This window comes from Channa argus, chromosome 14 (genome assembly GCF_033026475.1).
Source record: "Channa argus isolate prfri chromosome 14, Channa argus male v1.0, whole genome shotgun sequence".
Classification (NCBI taxonomy): domain Eukaryota; kingdom Metazoa; phylum Chordata; class Actinopteri; order Anabantiformes; family Channidae; genus Channa; species Channa argus.
Genome location: NC_090210.1, coordinates 23,154,082 through 23,173,225, shown reverse-complemented (window position 1 = coordinate 23,173,225; position 19,144 = coordinate 23,154,082). Strand labels below are relative to the sequence as shown.

The 19,144-nt window shown below is 42.4% G+C and overlaps 1 protein-coding gene across 2 annotated transcripts in view; it reads right to left on the bottom strand.

The window, feature by feature from the left end:
- Nucleotides 1–10,616: 10,616 nt before the first annotated feature.
- The window catches only part of LOC137098885 (receptor-type tyrosine-protein phosphatase N2-like), a 189,526-nt gene continuing 180,998 nt past the window's right edge, over nucleotides 10,617–19,144 (bottom strand). For both annotated transcript variants that reach the window (XM_067475576.1, XM_067475577.1), the window contains 2 exons: nucleotides 16,127–16,200; nucleotides 10,617–14,459 (listed from right to left, as the gene is read on the bottom strand). In XM_067475576.1, coding sequence (XP_067331677.1) covers nucleotides 14,388–14,459; nucleotides 16,127–16,200 — 146 coding nt within the window. In that variant the 3' untranslated portion in view covers nucleotides 10,617–14,387. The remainder of the gene's footprint in view (nucleotides 14,460–16,126; nucleotides 16,201–19,144) is intronic.

Here is a 19,144-nt window from a genome sequence, read left to right as displayed (position 1 = left end):
GAAAATGTCATAGATGTATTTTTAAAATCTTTATTAAAAGGAAACTTTGTTCTCCTATCTGACACCTGTATCTCAGGCCTGAACTGAAACATTTCTTCTCCCTTACTTGACTTTTTGTATTTGCTTTGTGCTTCCCTTGTAAATCCCGTTGGACAAAAGCCAAATGATGACATGTCAATGTCTCCGCTGTCATCCACAGTGAACGCACACTTTGGTCGTTCAGCCAGATCACAAAAAGCTACACTTTGTTTCGAGACATCTGTAAAGTTTCTGCACCGCAACTGTAATGGGCGTGGGGGGGATGGGGTGGGGGGGAATGGGTGGGGGTGGGGGGGGGGTCAGTGTAGTGAGTGTATGTGTGTGTCGTTAACTTGACTGTGTGTGTCCTAAACAATCTGATGGTGCTTTCTATGTGTGTTCTGTTTTTACATGCATGTGTTCCCTGTTTGTGTGTGTGTGTGTCCAGTCAGCTGTGCAAGGAAACACACCCTCTCCACTCTGTTACCGACCCGGCTCCTCCTGACTGGCTGCGCTGCATCAGACTCGCTGCTCGTCCATTGGCCTGCGGACGAGGAGGCGGCAGTTTGATGCTGTTGCTACGATCCAGTTGCTAGGTTCCTGGGTGTTGCTAGGAGACATGTGATGCATTATGGATAGTTGGTTTGATCATGGTGGAGCGAATCTGAAATGCTGATGACTGGAGCCTCCACCACTCAATCATTTTCTCTCACACTTTCTCTCTATTTTCATCATGCGGTGTCTCTGTCAGCCGGACATACGGCCTCAACTTTGCTGTAATTACACGACCACGATGAAGTGTATTATTGCAGGCACAGTTTGAACATATGTAATGCCATCTATTTGGATGAATTAATGTTGAAAGGGACATTAAGTGTTTGTCCCGCTCGTATGTAATAAAACCATTTCGGAGCCATAGGCAAATGTACAACCTCATTTATCACTTCTACTGCACTTCTCCTGAAGTTTATTCATTAGAGTCCAGCTTAGCCTGTGAATTACCGCAGCTGTTTTGCACGAGCAAAACAAAATGATTAAACTCATGGTGTCTTTTGAGAGGCAACACTCCGTAGTTTACTGTCAAACTAAACCACGTTTTAATAGAAAAGTGAAGGGAACAGTTTGAATGGGAAAGTCTGGTGTTGTGCCTGAGAAACCTACAAGCCAAAATGACATGACAATCGATGCAGAATGCTCACGCTGTCTTAGTCATAGTTAAGTAGTAAGCAAAGAGGTTATTTGGAGGCTTAAAAGTGGCCATTTAGTGACCAAATGATTGTTGAGTGAAACAAAACTAGAAAAACTGCGAACTTTGTTGAGGATTATTACCTGCCCGTTGCACAGAGGATCTGCGGCTCATGTGTCTCTTGTTACTGAAGAGGACGTACTGGGTGATTCTGCATCAAAGAACCGTCTGCCTTCGCGATCAAAGTTAATTCTGTTGCTTTGATGGAATTTGACAGAGTTGCTCTCACACCACTTGTCATGTCGAAGCTCAGATCTGACCACAAATGAGACATAATCAGACCACAGTCCTTTGACATGTGAACATAACGCTGCTCGATGGGACGGCGGCTTGTCGGGTTTCATCGTTCACAGCCCTGTGGTGCTAAAATTGGCGTTTTACATTATTGTAGAAAATAGATCAATAATCAGCAAATTCAGATTTCTTTCGAGCCTAAATACAACAAGAAGTAAAAAGCTTATGATCGATATTCTGATTTTAAAATTCTGTTTTTTAAAGACACGTAAAAGCCAGTGGGGTATTTCCTGATGAATTTTATGATGTAGGATAAACTCTAAAAACTAACCACTAACATTATTTCAGGCATTCAATGAAAATCCTAACACTCTGCTCGTTAACTCATTAACCTGAGGCAAATTGTTTCTTCATAGATCAGTCACATCTTGTTTTCCAGCTTGATTAAAAAAAAAAAAGACTGTGTCACGTGAATTTTCGAGGTGGGATGGACTTTGTACCTGTACTTGCTGACATGGAACCAGTTTACCAATGAGACTAATTCTCTAACGTGACCCAGTGACCTGGAAGATGACGTGGTGGACAGTACCCAAAGTTAACTGTGTCCAGAGCATGACATGGTAACTGACCTGAAGCCAACATGAAGTCCACACACTGCGGAACAACCATAAATAAAGTCCCTAAAGCAAAGGACGCGTGGGGCAGTGAAAACTTGGACGTGATTGAGTTTATAGGCCAACACCGTGATCTAGGAAAGGGATCGTCTCATCAGAACAAAAAAAGCCCACGTAGATCATGACGGACTGTTCCTGCAGCACTAGGCCAACTTCAGGAGCGCAGCTGCATTAATTTACACAAGAATCAGTGCTATTGTCATCAGTGCTTTACTGACCCCTGCTGGTGTGGAGGACACATGCCCTAATCTGATACGTGATACACATTTGTGTCCTATAAAAGTAGGAGTCGTCCCACGGAATTAACATTTTGAGAAAGTTAATTAAAATGTTTTATTTCTTTTTATTAAGAAAATAAGAAAAGGAACCTGTTAAACCTATTTTTCTTTTATAAATAATGGTGGAAACGAGTGAAAACTTGCAGAGAGACAATGTTAATACAGTTTGTTGACATCTCACAGCTGTGGTGAAGACTGTCACACCGGAGACTTAAGCTTGAGAGTCATGTGATGCATGCGACACTCAACATGACATTAACCATTTTAGTGACTGCCTAACTCTAACCTAACCGCTGTGTTTGCACAATATAAATCCTGCGTTTTTGAGAGTTTCGAGCAAAAAAACAGGTGTGAAACTGGATGTTTGAGTAGGACAAAAAGCTTGTGTGGGTTTAAAAGTTTGAGGACAGGATGAAGTGAGTGGACATGTGGCACAATTTGTGTCTTTGAAGTGGGTCTCATTCACCTCAGATTTCAGAGATTTTACTTCTTTTCTATTTTGGCTAAAATCCAATCTAGGTCTGCATTTTAGTCATTCCAAACACATTTCAAGGGTTTGAATGCCCAGTAAACAAGGTTTATTCACTTATCAAAGGAATTTCCTTAAAGAAATGTGATAATCTAGGATTTTTTACATGTGATGGTACATTGATTAAAAGGACGTCCTCCTATAAGCACTGGGGAATATGGATTGATGAAAAAGGTTTCATTGTATACACATATTCCTAACTTGGTTAAGAAACTCAAAATGATGATGTTACAATCTGCGCGCCTCCAAGTGGCTGCTCCCTGGTGACACAGCGTTTTCCTACTATGCACCAGGGTCACGGGATAATCTCTGAAAAACTCTTGAACTAAAAACATTTGTATGCATTCATGATTTTAAGCGTATCAAAGAATCCGGTGAGGGAGAAATGTCAGTGTTTTATCTTGAGAGGCCTCTGTGCTTGAATAGTTGCCATTTGTGTGGATTTTGTATGGCTGCTGTCTTGTCCAGGTGTCTCTTGTAAAGAGACGTTCGATCTCGATGAGACTTCCTGGTTAAATAAAGGTAAAATAATAATAATCATAATAGTTTCACATCATGATAAAAAAAAAAAAAAACTAATTTGATTGTGTTGCATTCAAGATGTTTCCCACTAACTGACATTGGACATCTGGACAGCGTGTATTCGTCAGTGTCCTAAGAAATCACATGAGCACATATAGCCAGTAAAGTCCTTGTTTCTTCCATCTTTCTTGTTCTTTTTGCTGCCAAATCACGGAGCTTTTCGAAATCTGTCCACACCTGCTGCAGACTTCGACTCGCCCTCGTGCTGCCATCGTCGTCCAAAGACGGCGAATTGTGACCCAACTGAACGCAGCACAGTTGGCCACAGGTGTCCCTCCTCTGCAACACTTGATGACATTTGCAGAGACAGAGGGGCTTATCCTGTGTTTGATCAGTGCTTCGCCTCTCTCTCACACACAGACACATAAGCGCCACCCAGATGACGGAGGAGCCACTCGGTCGTAGCGCTTATCTGTGAAAATTGCTCAAGTCTTCACGCCGAAAATACCTCGTGCCGCCGTCTTTGATTCCCTTAGAAGGCAGGCAGACGCGTGTCAGTGTGTGTCTGTGTGTAAGGAGACACGTAGGAAGGAAACAAGTGTGTGTCTGTGTGTGATTGCCACAGTGGGGAATCCGTGAGCTTGTGTGTAGGATTGTGCACAGTGCTGGGACGTGTGTGAGTGTGTGCGTAGCAGATCCGTGACAATCCAACTGTGACAGGTTCTAATAGCTCTAGAACACCATCCATCTGAGCACGCTGCTGCTCATTGTGTGTGTGTGTGTGTGTGTGTGTGTGTGTCTTCAGTCTTGTTTTATCTCAGGCTCCGTTATCACTTCAAGCCTTCTTCTCCGTTCCCAGCTCAGTGCTCCTCTCCTCAGCTGCCAACGCCACCGGAGCGAGACAGATAGAGGAAGTTGGCTGAGAAATGGCATCGATGAGAAGTTCCGCTCAGTGGTAAATCTCTGAGCTCAGACCTTTGGCAAACACAGGAGGTTCACTAACAGTAGTTTGAGCTGCTCCATGAATTTAGGATCCTGCTAAGATTTGTCTTCACCCACTTTACCGTCAAATTGCTGCGATTCACGGGAAGTTGGTTGCGAGTGAGCGACAGAAGCCAACACCGGAATTACGGCTCAATCTGAATGCGGATGTTGCTCTACGATTGGTGGACGTATGCAGCGTGTTATGGGTAACTGTAGGCGGTGGAGCCGCATGTTGGACGAGCCGATTGGTCGATGCACTAAAGTCGGGAGGTAGGGTAGAAACAAAGGCAAAGAAGAAGAAGATGGGCGGCACCGCAGTCCAGTGCAAGCTTTAAAGAAAAGTTAAGGCTACAAAAGTTGTGGGAAGGAAGCTGGTGGTCGCATCAATAAAAATCCAGCAACAAACATTTGGCGTGTTCTGATTGGTTTGAAGCCTCGCTCAAAAACCTTCAGCACAGAAGCCTTTGACAGCAGCTCTTTAAAGCATATTTCTACATAAAAAGAGAAAAGAGTGTCTGTGCATTAAGTACAGAGCTGAAGCTGGGAGGCAACTTAACTTAATTTAGCCTAAAGACTGCAATCAGTGCTAAACAGCCAATCTGCTGCTACTTTTACAAAAATACTAAAATAAAACAGTCCAACAGCCATAAATTTATTAACATGTAGACTTATGCTAAGCTAGGGTCTCACACCAGCTACGGCTACTTCCCCATCAGAGAGGTGACATTCCATGTTCCCAGAACCAGCTTACGAAGCCTTGGATCAGCACGCCTACACTGTCTGTGGGTGGTGCCGCCATGTTATTTCTTCGGACTCGGTGCGGCCACACCCCACGGACAAAGGTCCAGCCCCTAGATGCTCGCTGACGACCGTTTAAAAAAAAAAAAAAAAAGTTTAAAAAGCCTCATCTGCTTTACAAAGTTACACACACCCATATAATATTTTTTGGGACAATGAGGGAGGTTGAACGATTAACCAGGTAATCAGTCCAACACTGAGCGGAGGTGATTTATCGTTGGCTTTAGTGTCTGTATGAGGATTGTTTAGAAAAAGTGATCCTCTAAAGGAGGCAGAACATACTATGTATTTCTAGTTCAGGTTGCACTCAGCACTCAGCTCATCCCATTAGGACGGCGGTTCGAACTTGGGGCCTTAAAATTGAGTCCAAAAACCCAATATTATGCACGAGTGTAACCTTTTAGGTCCTGTGCTTTCACTCAGTTCTCCTCACAGTGTCTGTGCATTAAGTACAGAGCTGAAGCTGGGAGGCAATTTACTTAATTTAGCCTAAAGACTGCAATCAGTGCTAAACAGCCAGCCTGCTGCTACTCTTTATAAAAAAAAATCGCTCCCCAACAGCTCTAAAGGTAATTAACATGTACTAGTATTTATTTTTATACTACATTTAAAAAAATACACCAAACTTCTAACAGGCCTGTCTGGCTGTTTTCCCCTGTGGTGGGACTTCATGCTAAGCCAAGCTGATTGTGTCTAGTCTCTAGGCCTCAGTGATCTAAAACACAAAGCATAAATGTTAAAATAGGTGTCTTTACTCTTTTCTGGGCGCAGAAACAGAACAGCAAACTTTTTCCAGGTGCTACAACGTCATTATGTCAATAACCTTTATGTCAATCGTGCTTTGATTCGGTTACACGTAATTGATCGGTTTCTATTTCGTCTCTACATTATGTGACACAGCTGCATACCGTGGAGATTAAAATGATTATTCACCAATAAATAAGAATTATTCATACATTGGTAAGTGAATCTAAAATCTATAAAAAACAGCATTTAAAATAAAGTAGCATCTTCCAACACATGAAACCCAAACATTCGCCCAGACACAGATCACATCCATCACAGTCCTATTGTCGTTCTCATTCTCCCACGTGCCCACATCAGCCTGGTCCTGCAGCCACTATCATTTGTAATTATGCAAAACAGTCCTTTCTCGTCGCGTGGAGGAAAGCAATTTTTCTATGCAAATGGTTGAAGTCCCTCTGAGCGCCACAATTGGACGTGTGCGTATAAACGCGCTAATGATGAGTGACGGCCGGTGACGGCGGGGTCACCGCACATGCGACGCAGATGAAGACCGACTAAAGGGCAGAATGGTCCTCGCAGGTTGCGAACTGGGCAGGGAGGACGGGACCGCGCCGTGCATTACTAATCCACTCTGATGAGGCAGTAATCAGAAAGGATTGGAGTAGTAATTTAACATTAGATCCTTTTTTTCACTTTAATCTTTTCCCTTCGAGTCTCTTTGAGATGGTGGTTCAGGCAAATCCTGCACAGCACCAAAAAACACCTGCATGTTGCAAATATCGGCGGAAATTGGGCTCCGATCATTTAAACATCCCTCAATCATCTTTCATTTCACAGCAGTGAAACCACATTGTTTCGCCAGGTGCAGGACATCGTCTTTCCCAGGGAAACACTTGTCTGTCAAGCTTATTACCTGTGACTCTCCAGCACTTCCACTCTTCCAGGCTGCCTGTCCCCCCCAGGACTTTGCCTCCCACACTGGATCAGGTTTTCAGATATGTCTGCTAGAAATCCACAATCCAAAAAGAGACACGCCGTCATCTAGTGTGTTTGCTGGTTCCCCAGCTGGAATATTAAATATTTGCCTTTGGTTCGGTTCATCCGTTCGTCTAGTGCCTCACAAAAATCCGTGGCTCTTATTCACATTGCAACTTAGGCATTTGTTGGACTGAGCCCCAAATGGTAGAAGTGCAGATCTCCTCTGCAGCTGTTGGATGCATTGCATTCTGGATCATGAAGGTGTTAGATTTTGTGTTGAATTCAGTACAGCCAGATCTAGAAGGACGTTTGTCAATGAAAAACTTCATTTGGACAAAAGAAAACAGTTTAATGTAACGTAGCAATGCACATTTCTCAAGCTGTTTAGTGTGAAGTCTAGTTTATTACCCCCCCCCCATCAGAGACACAGAGCTTCATATTTGTCGTTAGGACACACACAAAGCACCTTTCTGCACCTCACAAACTGATGTATGAATGAACAATGCGTTTTAATTCCTGCACCCATCGATAGCTTTTCTAATTTCTCCTCTCCACATTTGCAGGCCAGCGGTGAACAGCTACTCTATGGTTTTACAAATAAGAACAGTTGATTTTGACTTTGACTTCCACACTGACGTGGCTGCTGCCTTCTGGGAAACAATCATTAGCTACCAGGAGAAAAACTGACAATTGTACACCAGGGACCGGCAGCCACAGAGGCACCATTACTGCATTTGTGGTCATCTTGTTTGGAGGTGAAATTAAGCCAACTACTGTTTGCTGAATGAGTAACGCTGCTGCAAAAATGTTGAGGTATTTAAGTTTTTCTCAGTCTCACTTTTATTTATAGTTCTTGTAATCGTTTGTTTGCTGAATGAGTATCAGGGCCTCTCGGGTTCTTATAAGCCAGTTACAATCCCCCCCGTTGGATTTAGACACATCAAGGAGAAAACAAACATTTATCTTCCTGAAGATTTTTGCGAATGCATGTTTCTCTTTGCAGTCAGTAGTTTTCTTTTTTTTTAGTGTTGCCCAAAGTTTCCAGGGTTTCAAGGTTAAAATTGTGGTTTGTGGTGGAGCCCTAAATAAGCTTCAATATTGGAGCAGAAATGAATCCGATGCAGCCATATTGGAAATTTTAACCAGGGGTTCAATATTAAGTCACTGCTCGTGTACAACCGGTTATTCACTTATTTTTCTACAAATTAAGTCCAACAAAAAGTAATTTAAACATGTTGATTTAAAGTTGGGCACTCGACAAAATGTCCAGAAACTTTAGGACATATGAGAGTTGGCAGAAACAAGAGGGGAGGGTTGGAAAGATGGATAATTAGGATGAAGGCAGGAACATACCCATGAACTTAGTCATGCTTCAGTAGGCCACCTACTACCTAGCAGCAGGCCAGTAGGTCTGTTATCATCAACACTTGTGGGACATCAACACTTCTGCTCAATCTACTGCCACATTAAACACGAGGAGCTAGAGATGGTAGTTGGTGGAGTTTGACAGTCGTGTAGCTACATGATCTGTACCAGGAACCTTGTTTGTTCTGTACATAGGTGGTTATAGTTGGGGCAAGATGATTGAGCGTGACCCACCTCCAGACACAGAAGTGGGCATTTCTTCTGAGAAATTGATTTTTGGAATGTTATTAGGGCTTATTGCCCTACCATAACCATCATAACCATAACCAGTCTTTTTCTGCCAGCTTGTATCAATGACATCCAACGTCATCTTGAGATGGTTGGTTAAGGCTTTAGGAAACTGTCATAAATGCCTCTTTGCCCATGGAACAGATTGGGAGCCACTACAGACCACGCTGTGACAAGGCGTTTGCAGTTTTAGGTAACAAAGTTGTGGCTCTGCATTTTGTTACTATGACGACAAAGGTGTGGCTTGTAATAACGACCTACTGTGCACGTTGAACATGAGTAATTTCACAAATATTAGAGGAGAATTTGCTGCATTCTTACATTTTCGGGAACGTTGTGAAAGTCGTGTTCCCACACTGCAAACAGCATAGACACATTAGAAAACACTGTACTTCCCTTTGTCAAAGTCGTACCCAGTACGTTACCATGTTACCACCATGTAAACATGATGCAAGTCTAAGCACAAAACCTTTTACATGTTTGTTACATTTCCAGGTTGGTGTCACTCTACTTATGAGAAAGCCACATCTTCCAAAATCAATTTCCTCACTTCCTGCTTCTTAAATGGCAACTCCACTCATTTTCCACTTGTGCATTAATGCTTTAAATCTTCCCTCTGACTTCCCCATTTTAAAATATTTCTCTGCTTCTAGCTGAAAAACTCATTAGGAGTTCAGATGACATCACCTGGAGGAGTTTTCATCATTAGGAGTTCAGATGACATCACCTGGAGGAGTTTTCATCATTAGGAGTTCAGATGACATCACCTGGAGGAGTTTTCATCATTAGGAGTTCAGATGATGTCCTCTGGAGGAGCTCTAGAAAAGCAGGTTGACCATGATGACAAACTGCACAGTACAAGCAACACGATGACATGATCTGAAATGAAGGTTCATCCAAGTGATGACATCTGTAGGCATTTTTCAGCTAAAAGAAGACAGAGATTTTAATATAATGATCTCAGAGGGAAGTTTAATGTCATTCAGTTACATGTGTTAGTCAAACTAGAGCCAAAAATAGCAAGTTCAATATCAGTGATGCATCCTTCAAGTGAACAGCACTTGAACAGCTTGTCTGCCATGTTTCTACGATGTGCTTTAAGCAACTGATCGTCTCCTATTTGAACCATTTGAGCTCCGCGAACTGGGTGTCACTCCTGCCACATGCTCGGAAACGCAACCCAGAGTCGAGTCAAGTACAACTTTCAGGTTTACGTGCATTCAACACTTCACAGAAAGACACCAATGTATTTCTACAAAAAAAACAAGAGAAGTGCATCAAACAAGAAAACTCCAGGTTCAATGTTGCTGCTACTTTTGGGGTTACAATACAAAATTAAGACGTGCGAATATTAAACTTCGAAAACATATTTTCATGATCAAACACATTTTAGCCAACACTATTGTCTTGTTTTCTTCCATCCACTGTGCTCTATGTATTCAAAACTCTTCAGATGCATGAGGTAAGAAACACATGCGATTCAATCGGAGTATCCTGAACTGCAGATTCCAAAAATGAACCCAACTTTAACCTCGTTACGTAACCAAACAAATACAAATGCTTTTTACGGTAATTCCAACCCTTAAAGTTGTATTTGCCAGATTTATGCTTAAACCATTCATTCTGAGTAATCTGCTGTTATATAGATAGTGTTTGATTAATTAGGTGACACCTACCTGTGAACAACTTTAAGGAATGAAATTGTGTGGAAAAAAAAGAGAGTTATGGTAAAAGAGACGCAGTTTACTGGAGGAGTAAAGGATAATACATTGTGATAATGCTGAGCTGTGATTACTGTAGTGCAGGACATCACTTTAGATTTAAAAGGCAGCTGGTTGTTCGGTGCTCTATAAAACAGATGTTTAACCACCCACTCAGATGGTTAAAATCATAAGCATAAATGTTACATACACCAGTGTTAAGAGGAAAAAAAAACACAACTCACTAGTCGGAACTGCATCACAATACTGCATCAACAATTGGACTTTATTCACAATTTCTTTACACCAATAGAACAAAATATTTTCTGTTGTTCTTCATTTCGATTTCTGTACAGTGTTAAAGAAGCAGACCTGCCATCTGTGTGGGAAAGAAAGAGCAGCGTCGCGGCGTCATCATTGTATGGTTTCAACGAAATGTGAGATTATTGGAGCTGTTTCACTTGGAAGTATTAACATCCCAGTTTACTTTAGACTAGTTCTCCAGGCATGTTTCAGTTTTGTGATTATGAAATGGACTCCAACTAACACAACTTTGATGCAGGGGTACATTAAATCCACACTGCACCATCTCTCGACTAGAACGTTAGAGGTGGAAATCCTTTACTTTTGCACTGAAAAGGTGCTTGGAGCTTAATAGACAAACCAACATCTGTGTTGTTTTCTTTAACGGTTTCGCTAAGATCTTCTTGAGGCCACAGAAAAGTACAGCACACTCATTTGCTGAATAAATAGCCATGCACTAGAAGGTTAATGTTATAAGTTATGTTATTGACGATTCAATAAGTCTGGACAAACACAGGTACAACTAAAATATTTTGAACTGTACATTTACTGCCAGCAACGTGAAAGCAGAGAATGAATTGACTGAGCCAGTTTCCCCAAAAACATCTGCAATGTTAGTGGCTTTGTGGTTGTGTTTGGTGAGTTCAACCTGAATTCCTGCCATTTGTTTCTTCCATGGCCAATTCCTGGTTCCCACTCGCCGTTGTAAAAGGGCACCTCTGTTCACGCTACAAGTGGGGCTACATTATGGATGTATTATGAAAACTGAATACCTGATGGATGGATGTCATTCAGTCCTATGAAAGTTGCTCTGAAGTGCTTAATGGAAGCTGGATTTTAGCTTTTAAAGTGACCCAGATGATCCTCACACTTGCACTAGCATCCTCCTCTAGTCCCCCCCTCAGCTCGCTGTATTAGTGGGGATCACATAAAGAATCCTAAGGGTCTAGCAAACCGCCCAAACAATACGGAGCCAAATGCATTAAAATTCCAATAATTGAAAAATGTATTGACCATTTCATAGCTGCTCCTTTTCCAAGGAGTGTGTGTGCAAATTCTCCTGGAGCTTGGGATACAAACGCTGTACACTGGCACACAACAAAACATGATGGCGACCTCTGACAGGAAGAACAAGAGCTCCTCAGAACAACGTGTACAGCTGATGTTCAGTCTGCACAGACACAAATATTATGGCTGCACGTGAAAATATGTCTGGACCATGGCGGCCACAAAACCCCCCAGCATCATCATAAAAAGCATCATCTCCATTGACTACAATTAAAAAAAAAAAAAAAAAAAAAAAACCTTTTCCAGAACTTAGAAAAGTAACTTTCATGAGGTAAAGTGTAAAGTGGACTGAGCTGCAGTCACACTTCTGTGCAGTGGGACACAAAACGCGGGAGCCAGAAAAAGTGAGCAACTTTCATTTGAGTGACTGGCACCTTGTTTGAGTCTGGTTTCCAGCTCCTCTAATCCGTCCATGGCCCAGACTGACACGGACTTGGGCAAGTGATGAAATTGACATCGCACATGCTCTGGTGAACACACAGAGCTGCAAAGCATGAACTGGCCTTTACAACAATGAAGAACTTACCGCAAAACCTGCATGTTGCCGAATAGTTTCAGAGCAAAACACTTAGAGTTTTGCCACTTTCATGAAGCCATTTATTTCCAGTTATTCACCCTCCAAACCTTCTTTTAACAAAATTAATTGGCTCAGGTTGAAATATTTGTGTGGCCATTTGATTATGGGTGAAGAATTTAAAAATCTGCTGTATGTATTATTTTGTATTTAGACGCCAATAGTTTTTTTTCATATGAAAATGATCAGAAACCAAAGGCTCAGAATATGGAAAAAACAGGAGCATAATTTAGCAACAATGTCAAACATAGTGTAAATAGTTTGGAGGAAAATGTGTTAAATCCAGAAATCCAGAAAGTTTAATGATGTTTTTGAGAAAACCAGCTAATGAGAGTCAATGCAAACTAGCTCTCAATGCAATACAGCTTCAGCCACTGTACATGTACAAATAATCCAATAATGCTACATAAAAGAACTGGTATCCAGAAACCAACAACCCTTTTATCGTTAAAGACGTGGAAACTCTTAACTTTATTATGGCCTTATTCTAGTAGACTGTTGTTTGTGTGGAAATAGGGACATAGTTTAAAACATGTCACACTTGGACAGACAGCCATGTTCTTCAGTGTTTATCGGACAGCAAACCTTTGTCCCACAGGTTCATCTGCTGGAATAAGGCCATTTTAAAGTGGAGTCTCATTTCAAGGTGACTAGACACGTTTACTAGTCCATCTACTGTGTTTTTATTAAGGCAGACATTAGTGTTACTTCACTGACAAGCCACAATATTGGTTGTCCACGAGGGATAATTCAGGTTGGGGAGAAAAACAAAGAACAAAACACAATATTGCTTCTACCAAGAGGATAAAAATGACACATATTCATATTTCATCTAATTTCCAGTATTAGCATTGTAGCTTTTTTAAAATAAGTGGCGTATCGCTAACGTATTTAGTGTAGGAAAAAATAAGCTTTTAATAGAGATGAAATAACGACGTCGAGCTCGTGGACCAACACCTGGTGCTGATGAGTCGCGCTGTGACACCTCAGCAAACTGCTTGAAAACAAAACAGAAAGCACTAAAATGCAGACACAAATATGATTTGGTGATACAGACAATCAAAACAAAGACCAGTCATCTGCATGAGTTTGGTCGAAACACATTCTGTATCATGGATGGATTATGAGAAAATAGGCCCCTGGGCACAAACAGGGGAAGGGGCCCTGCTTTCTTTTTAGTCATCGGTAGTTGTTTCGTGATGGTTTTTGGACTGTGTGTGCCGGTTTGTGATGGTTTGTGCCTATTTTGGCAATCAGATGTGTAGCTGTGGGCAATTTTGTTGCTCGTTTTGTGTGTTTCTAAGTCATTTTCCACCAGCTCTATTTCGACTAGTTTCAACAATTAGTATGAACAGTAATTTCAGAGGCTCTGGTCCATGGGCCCCCCGAGTTGCTTGGCTTGTGCCCGGTATGCGCATTCAGTAATCCATCCATGATTGTACCGTACAAAGTTTACAACTATAACATGAATTCATTATTTGGCTTGGATAGAAGATCAGATGAGAAAACGCCTTCTTACATCCAAGTAAACTATGACATTAATTGCCAAACCAAACTATCAGAAATATACTCGCACTAGAACATAGAGAAACATATTTGTCAACCTATCAAATTGTGTTAAACTGCAGTGGAATGTCACATTGGAAAACAGGCTCCATGGATAATAACAATACAGGGACGGCCTTTATATACAGGGTTGGTTCTGAATTTACTAAGATGGAAGAAGAGCAGAGAGGAAGAGCAGGGAGGAGGACTGAGCAGAAAGGGGTGAAGGGAAAATAAAGAATGATTGGACAAAGGGAGAGGACAAGGTTAAAGAGGACACAGCACATGATGATGAAGACAATGAAAATGAGAAGCAGAAGCATAAAATCAAATGAAACTATAGAGAGTTGAGAGTACGAAGGACAGAAGCTCAGCTCAGAAATAAGAGACCAAGCAAAGGAAAATGAGAGAAAATCAAACGAAAAGACACAGGAGGAGAAAACAAAAGCCAGTAATAGTAGAGACAGTCTTCCAGGTAGGACAGGGGACGAGCAGAAGAGAAGTGGAGGGTGTCTGTCAGAAGTAGGTGCTGCCTCCTACTGTGGAAGAGCTTTCAGAACAGTGTTCACATCCTCGGCGACGGCCGTCAGCGCAAACTCAAACTGATCCTGCAGGAAGACAAGAACGGAGGGTGGAGGAAGACAGGAAAGTAAAAAGTACTGAAAGACACATTTGGAGACGAAACTAGGCAGCACAGCCGATTGTGATTTCAGGGCTACAGAATGTTCCCTTTGGCAAGATGATGGACCCGGCAATCCCGCAGAAATAACCAGTGAGTTCTGAAAGTAAATTGCAGCTTGATTTACTCACAAATCTTGAGCTAGAATGAAGTTTTAAAGGGGAATCAATGTGCTGCCTAACAGCTTCCAGCCCTTTGGGTTCACGTTGTCACATTTTAACAGTGTCTGCAGGGATTTAGCCACAGGAGCCACTGGTTGATGAGGGTGATTAGGCCTGGTCATGGTTGGACTCGGTTCAAAGAGTGTTTGGTGTGTTTCTTTTGCCCTGGGCTGTGCCTTTCAGGTTACTTCCAGGCTGCTCACACCCTGTGGAGCGATGTGGAGTTGTATCAACCAGATCAACAAGTCCTCCAACCTTTACATCCGCCTAGGTCATTGTTACCGGCCATCTCTTAGGGCCGAGAGGACCATTGGTGGTAAGAGGGTCTGCTGAGGTTGTATCAGCAACTGGAATTTCATCAAATGGCGGCTGGTGCAAGTCAGTTTTTTTTGCCATAAACAGTCCAAAATGCCTAATTAACACCGTGCAAACCGAGCAATTTGGTTGGTTTTACACACAAGGGGTTAAGGCTTAGTTAACAAAAGCTGCGGTGCACTTTAAAAGTCACTGTGTACTAAATGTCACGTGACGTGCACATAGCAGTTGTTTCACATTCTACTCGAATTCAGAACCTATTTTATCTTTAAAAAAATAATTAAAATGTGAGTGACCACATCTTCTTATTGTAAATAGACACTTTCTAGGTGGGAAGAAAAATCCAAAAGTAATAAAGGGCGTAAGAGCATCAGATTTGCTGCACTGCCTCAGCCTTTCGGCTCATCCCGTGAGTTCAGGGTCGCCACAGTGGATCATTGTCCGCATGTTGGTTTGGCAGTTTTTACACCAGATGCCCTTCCTGATGCGACCCCTCCCCAATTTATACCGGGCTTGGACCGGCACTGCACAGCTGGGGAGGGGAATGGGCTGTTAGGGGTTCAGTGTCTTGCCCAGAGACACTTCGACATATAGCCAGGGCCGGGGATCAAACCACTGACCCTGTGGTCCGTGGACAATTGCCTTTACCAACTGAGCCACAGCTGCCCGCCAGATTTGTAGAATAAATTCTACATTATTGGTCACTGTGTGTTTAAGAGTCCACATAAATGAACAAAGTTTTCTGTGTTTTTTCTACAACACATAAAATCCTACACAACTTCTATACATATTCCTAAATGCTACTAATGTCTGTAATAACTATTCATTTACTTTTTGTCTGCTGCAGAGGGTCGAATTCCAAAAGTGGAATTCAATGGAAGTGTGATGCATAGCTGGTGATGTCAAGGTCACGTTTCTTTTCCAAACCTTGCAGAAGTGCAGTATTTACAGCACAGACACTGTACAAAGTGCAACTTTAGAACATTTATCTTGAGTTAGGTCTGTGCATTAGCCGTTGAGCGAGAGGTAAAAGTAATTAGCAGTAACACTAGAAGCACTGGCAAACAGCTCGGCTCTCCTTCCCACATGACCAAACAGGATTCAGGCATTGGTTTGTTACCTTGGTCTGAACCATCCCCGGCCTCTGGTCCCGCAGGTGCTCCAAAGTTGCTGCAATATCGATCTCCTTGGCACCTGTCATGGGACGGACAAACACAAAAAACTCACATATTTATATACACAGCGTTGGATTTGTGCCACAAAAATAATCCAGCTAACATCTGTCAATCGGGTGTTTTATACCCGCTCCCTTTGGAAAAGCAAAAGGCGATTACATTGATCCTCTTTGCACAAACAAACACACAAACACAAACTGCTACGTGATGGTGCATTGTTGTCGGGATGAAAAAAGATAAAGAGGGAACAGAAACTGTTGGAGAGGACTTTGTGAAGGAAATCACAGGCCCGTGTGTTTGTAGAGTTTCCTAAAGGAGCCAATCTTAAAGCCCCTTGCCGTCCTGTAGCCATCAGATCTCTGCCAAACCCTGCCACACTCTCACATGCCTGTATGTGTGTGTGTGAGTGTGTACTGGTGGGGTCCCAGTCTGCTTGCCAGTCAGCCGAACTGCCTGCCAGACTGGCTTGATGCCCTGCACCTGACAGCAGTGTGGCTGCTTGCAGTCGACTGAGTGACCTCTGGTCAGGCTCAGGCTTTGTGATCGATTGCAAACACATATTTTTTATCTTTAAGAGGCAAAGACAGAGAAATGTATCTGCACATGAACTGCATAATTACGTGACCAACTTATAAATGACTTTGAGTGACTGAAGATCTGCCCAAGTCTCAAGCCTTGAAGCTTAAACAACTTGAGCTAGAATAAGTATGAGACCCAAATTCCAGCCACTCTGCTCCTGAAGCCCTCTCTACCTGCCCTGCTGTGCTCGGCTTCATTCTGCACAGGCCTTCAGGTATGACAGCAACGATCATTGTCCTGTGAGCCATGGGAGACACTGACAGCACCTCTTCACAGTAAGATACGTTTTGGAAAATATTTATTGTAAAACGGATATTTGAAATAAATTGCATACGGCAGCTTTAACTGAAAAATGTTCAGATACCAAAAAAAGTCAATTCATGCAAGAAATAATTATGGCTTAAGTGAGGTTTTTAGTGAGAACAGGTTTCTGTCAACATAAATTAGTTTGAAACATGAATGTGACCATTTGTTCTCTAAGACAAATATCTCCATAAAGCTCATAACGTTTCTCTTTTTCATTCTGATGTCAAATGGACCTCATGCTACCTGCTAATGTCAAAGGAGCACAACTAGTCGCTTGAGGTTACGCAGCCATTAGCCTAAAAGAAAAAAAAAAAAAAAAAAGAAGGAAAAGAGCAGGAAAACAGAGAACAAAGGAGAAAGTGATGATACAGAAAGCAGCGGGAATGAAGACATCTAAAAGAAACAGAGAAACAGTTGGAGGCTGCGAGAGAAAAGAGGCGAGGGAGAGAGTTGGGAGCAACAATTACATTCACAAAGAGAAGGAAAAAGAAGAAAAAAAAAACATTTAATTTGTTTTCCGTCTACCCGTTTCTCTGCCCTCCTTCCTCCTCAATCCAAATTCTGAGGAAACAAAAAGTGCAGGAATTGTCTTTACTTTTTTGTTGCTGTGACACATAATAACACTTCATTTTCTTGCCTTCATGAAGAGGAAAATGAATGGTGGGAGAACTGCTCATTCACACCATTTTCTCTCTCTGTTTCACAGGTTTTGTGAGCTTCTTTTTTTTTTTAAACACCACAATAGGCTCCCTTCCAGCCAGAAAAGCTGCAACACACTACTCAGTGCCTTAGTTTTCTTTTTTTTTTTCTTTTGAAGGGGAGGACTTAACAAGCTGAGGGCTATTGTGCAGGTGCCGATAAACCTCGAAATGGACGGCATTAAAAAAAAAAAAGAAAAAAAAAAATCCCTATTCGAACTTTTCCTTTTTGCAAAAACTCTCCCATAAAGGAGATGGTGGAAGAATGAAAAAGGGAGGAATTGTATAAAAATCCTGGCCTCATTTTACGCTTTCCTCCACTGCACGACCCTCGCTTTAAGGTGGAGGTCGAAGAGTAGGACTGTGGAGGCCTGCAGGAAAGGGGGGCTATAGAAGAGGAAGAGAAAAAGAATTTAAAAAAAGAAGACAAGGGTGTTGAGAAGGCTGAGGCTGAGGGGGGGGGGGCTGAACAGCTCCACAGCACTTAATGGGTTTCATTGGATTCTTAGGATGAAGAGAAGGGTGGTGGGTGGAGGTAGTTGTGGTGTTGTAACATTAGAGGGAGGGGGGGCTTTTGGAGAGGAAGGGGGTGTCGCATAATTCTCAGACGACTTCACAATTAGTTCCTTGGGTTAAAAAGAGTGGGGATTCTGAGGGAGAGAGAGAGTGGGGGGAGGTGGAGGAGGAGGGAAGTGGCTTTGATCAGGATGGAGGAAGCCTGCAAACCTGGGGGCCTCCAGCATCTCAGGATGGACAAAAAAGCCCCAAAACAAGGTCGGGTGGCTGGGGAGCTGTGAAGTGATGAGGTGGAGGGAAAACCAGCATCTTATGACCCCTGGTTATATATGTACGAGATGTAAACTGAGTAAAAAAGATGGATACAAGACACCAATCAGTGTGTGGGTGTGTGTGTGTGAGTGTGTGTGAGTGCGTGTTGGTGAATGAGAAGCAGAGCAAAGCACTTTGAGCAGCAATAGGTAGAAAAGTGTTGGATATAACACAATCTATTTACCATGGATTGATGATTAATGAGCAGATGTTGGCGTTGATGTGTTTAGTTGCTTCGCTCATCACTCCACTCACCATTTTGTTGCGGCTGTAAAAATGTCGTCTGGAGGAGTTCTGGTACGAACTAGTCACCCTGTGTTAGCAGAACTTTCTTAAGGTTGGAGCCCCGGAGACAGATTTACATTTCAGCCTAAGTTTAAAAGACAGCATAAACGCTGAGGTTGGGGAAAACTCTGCTCCTTTTCTTTCCTCCAAATGTTTTCTTTCAAACTTTCGGACGTGTTGATGAACACAGACAGGTGTCGTATTGCTTAATAACAGGTGACATCCACTTTGACTCACACAATAAACCTCTGTAACACCCCCAGACAC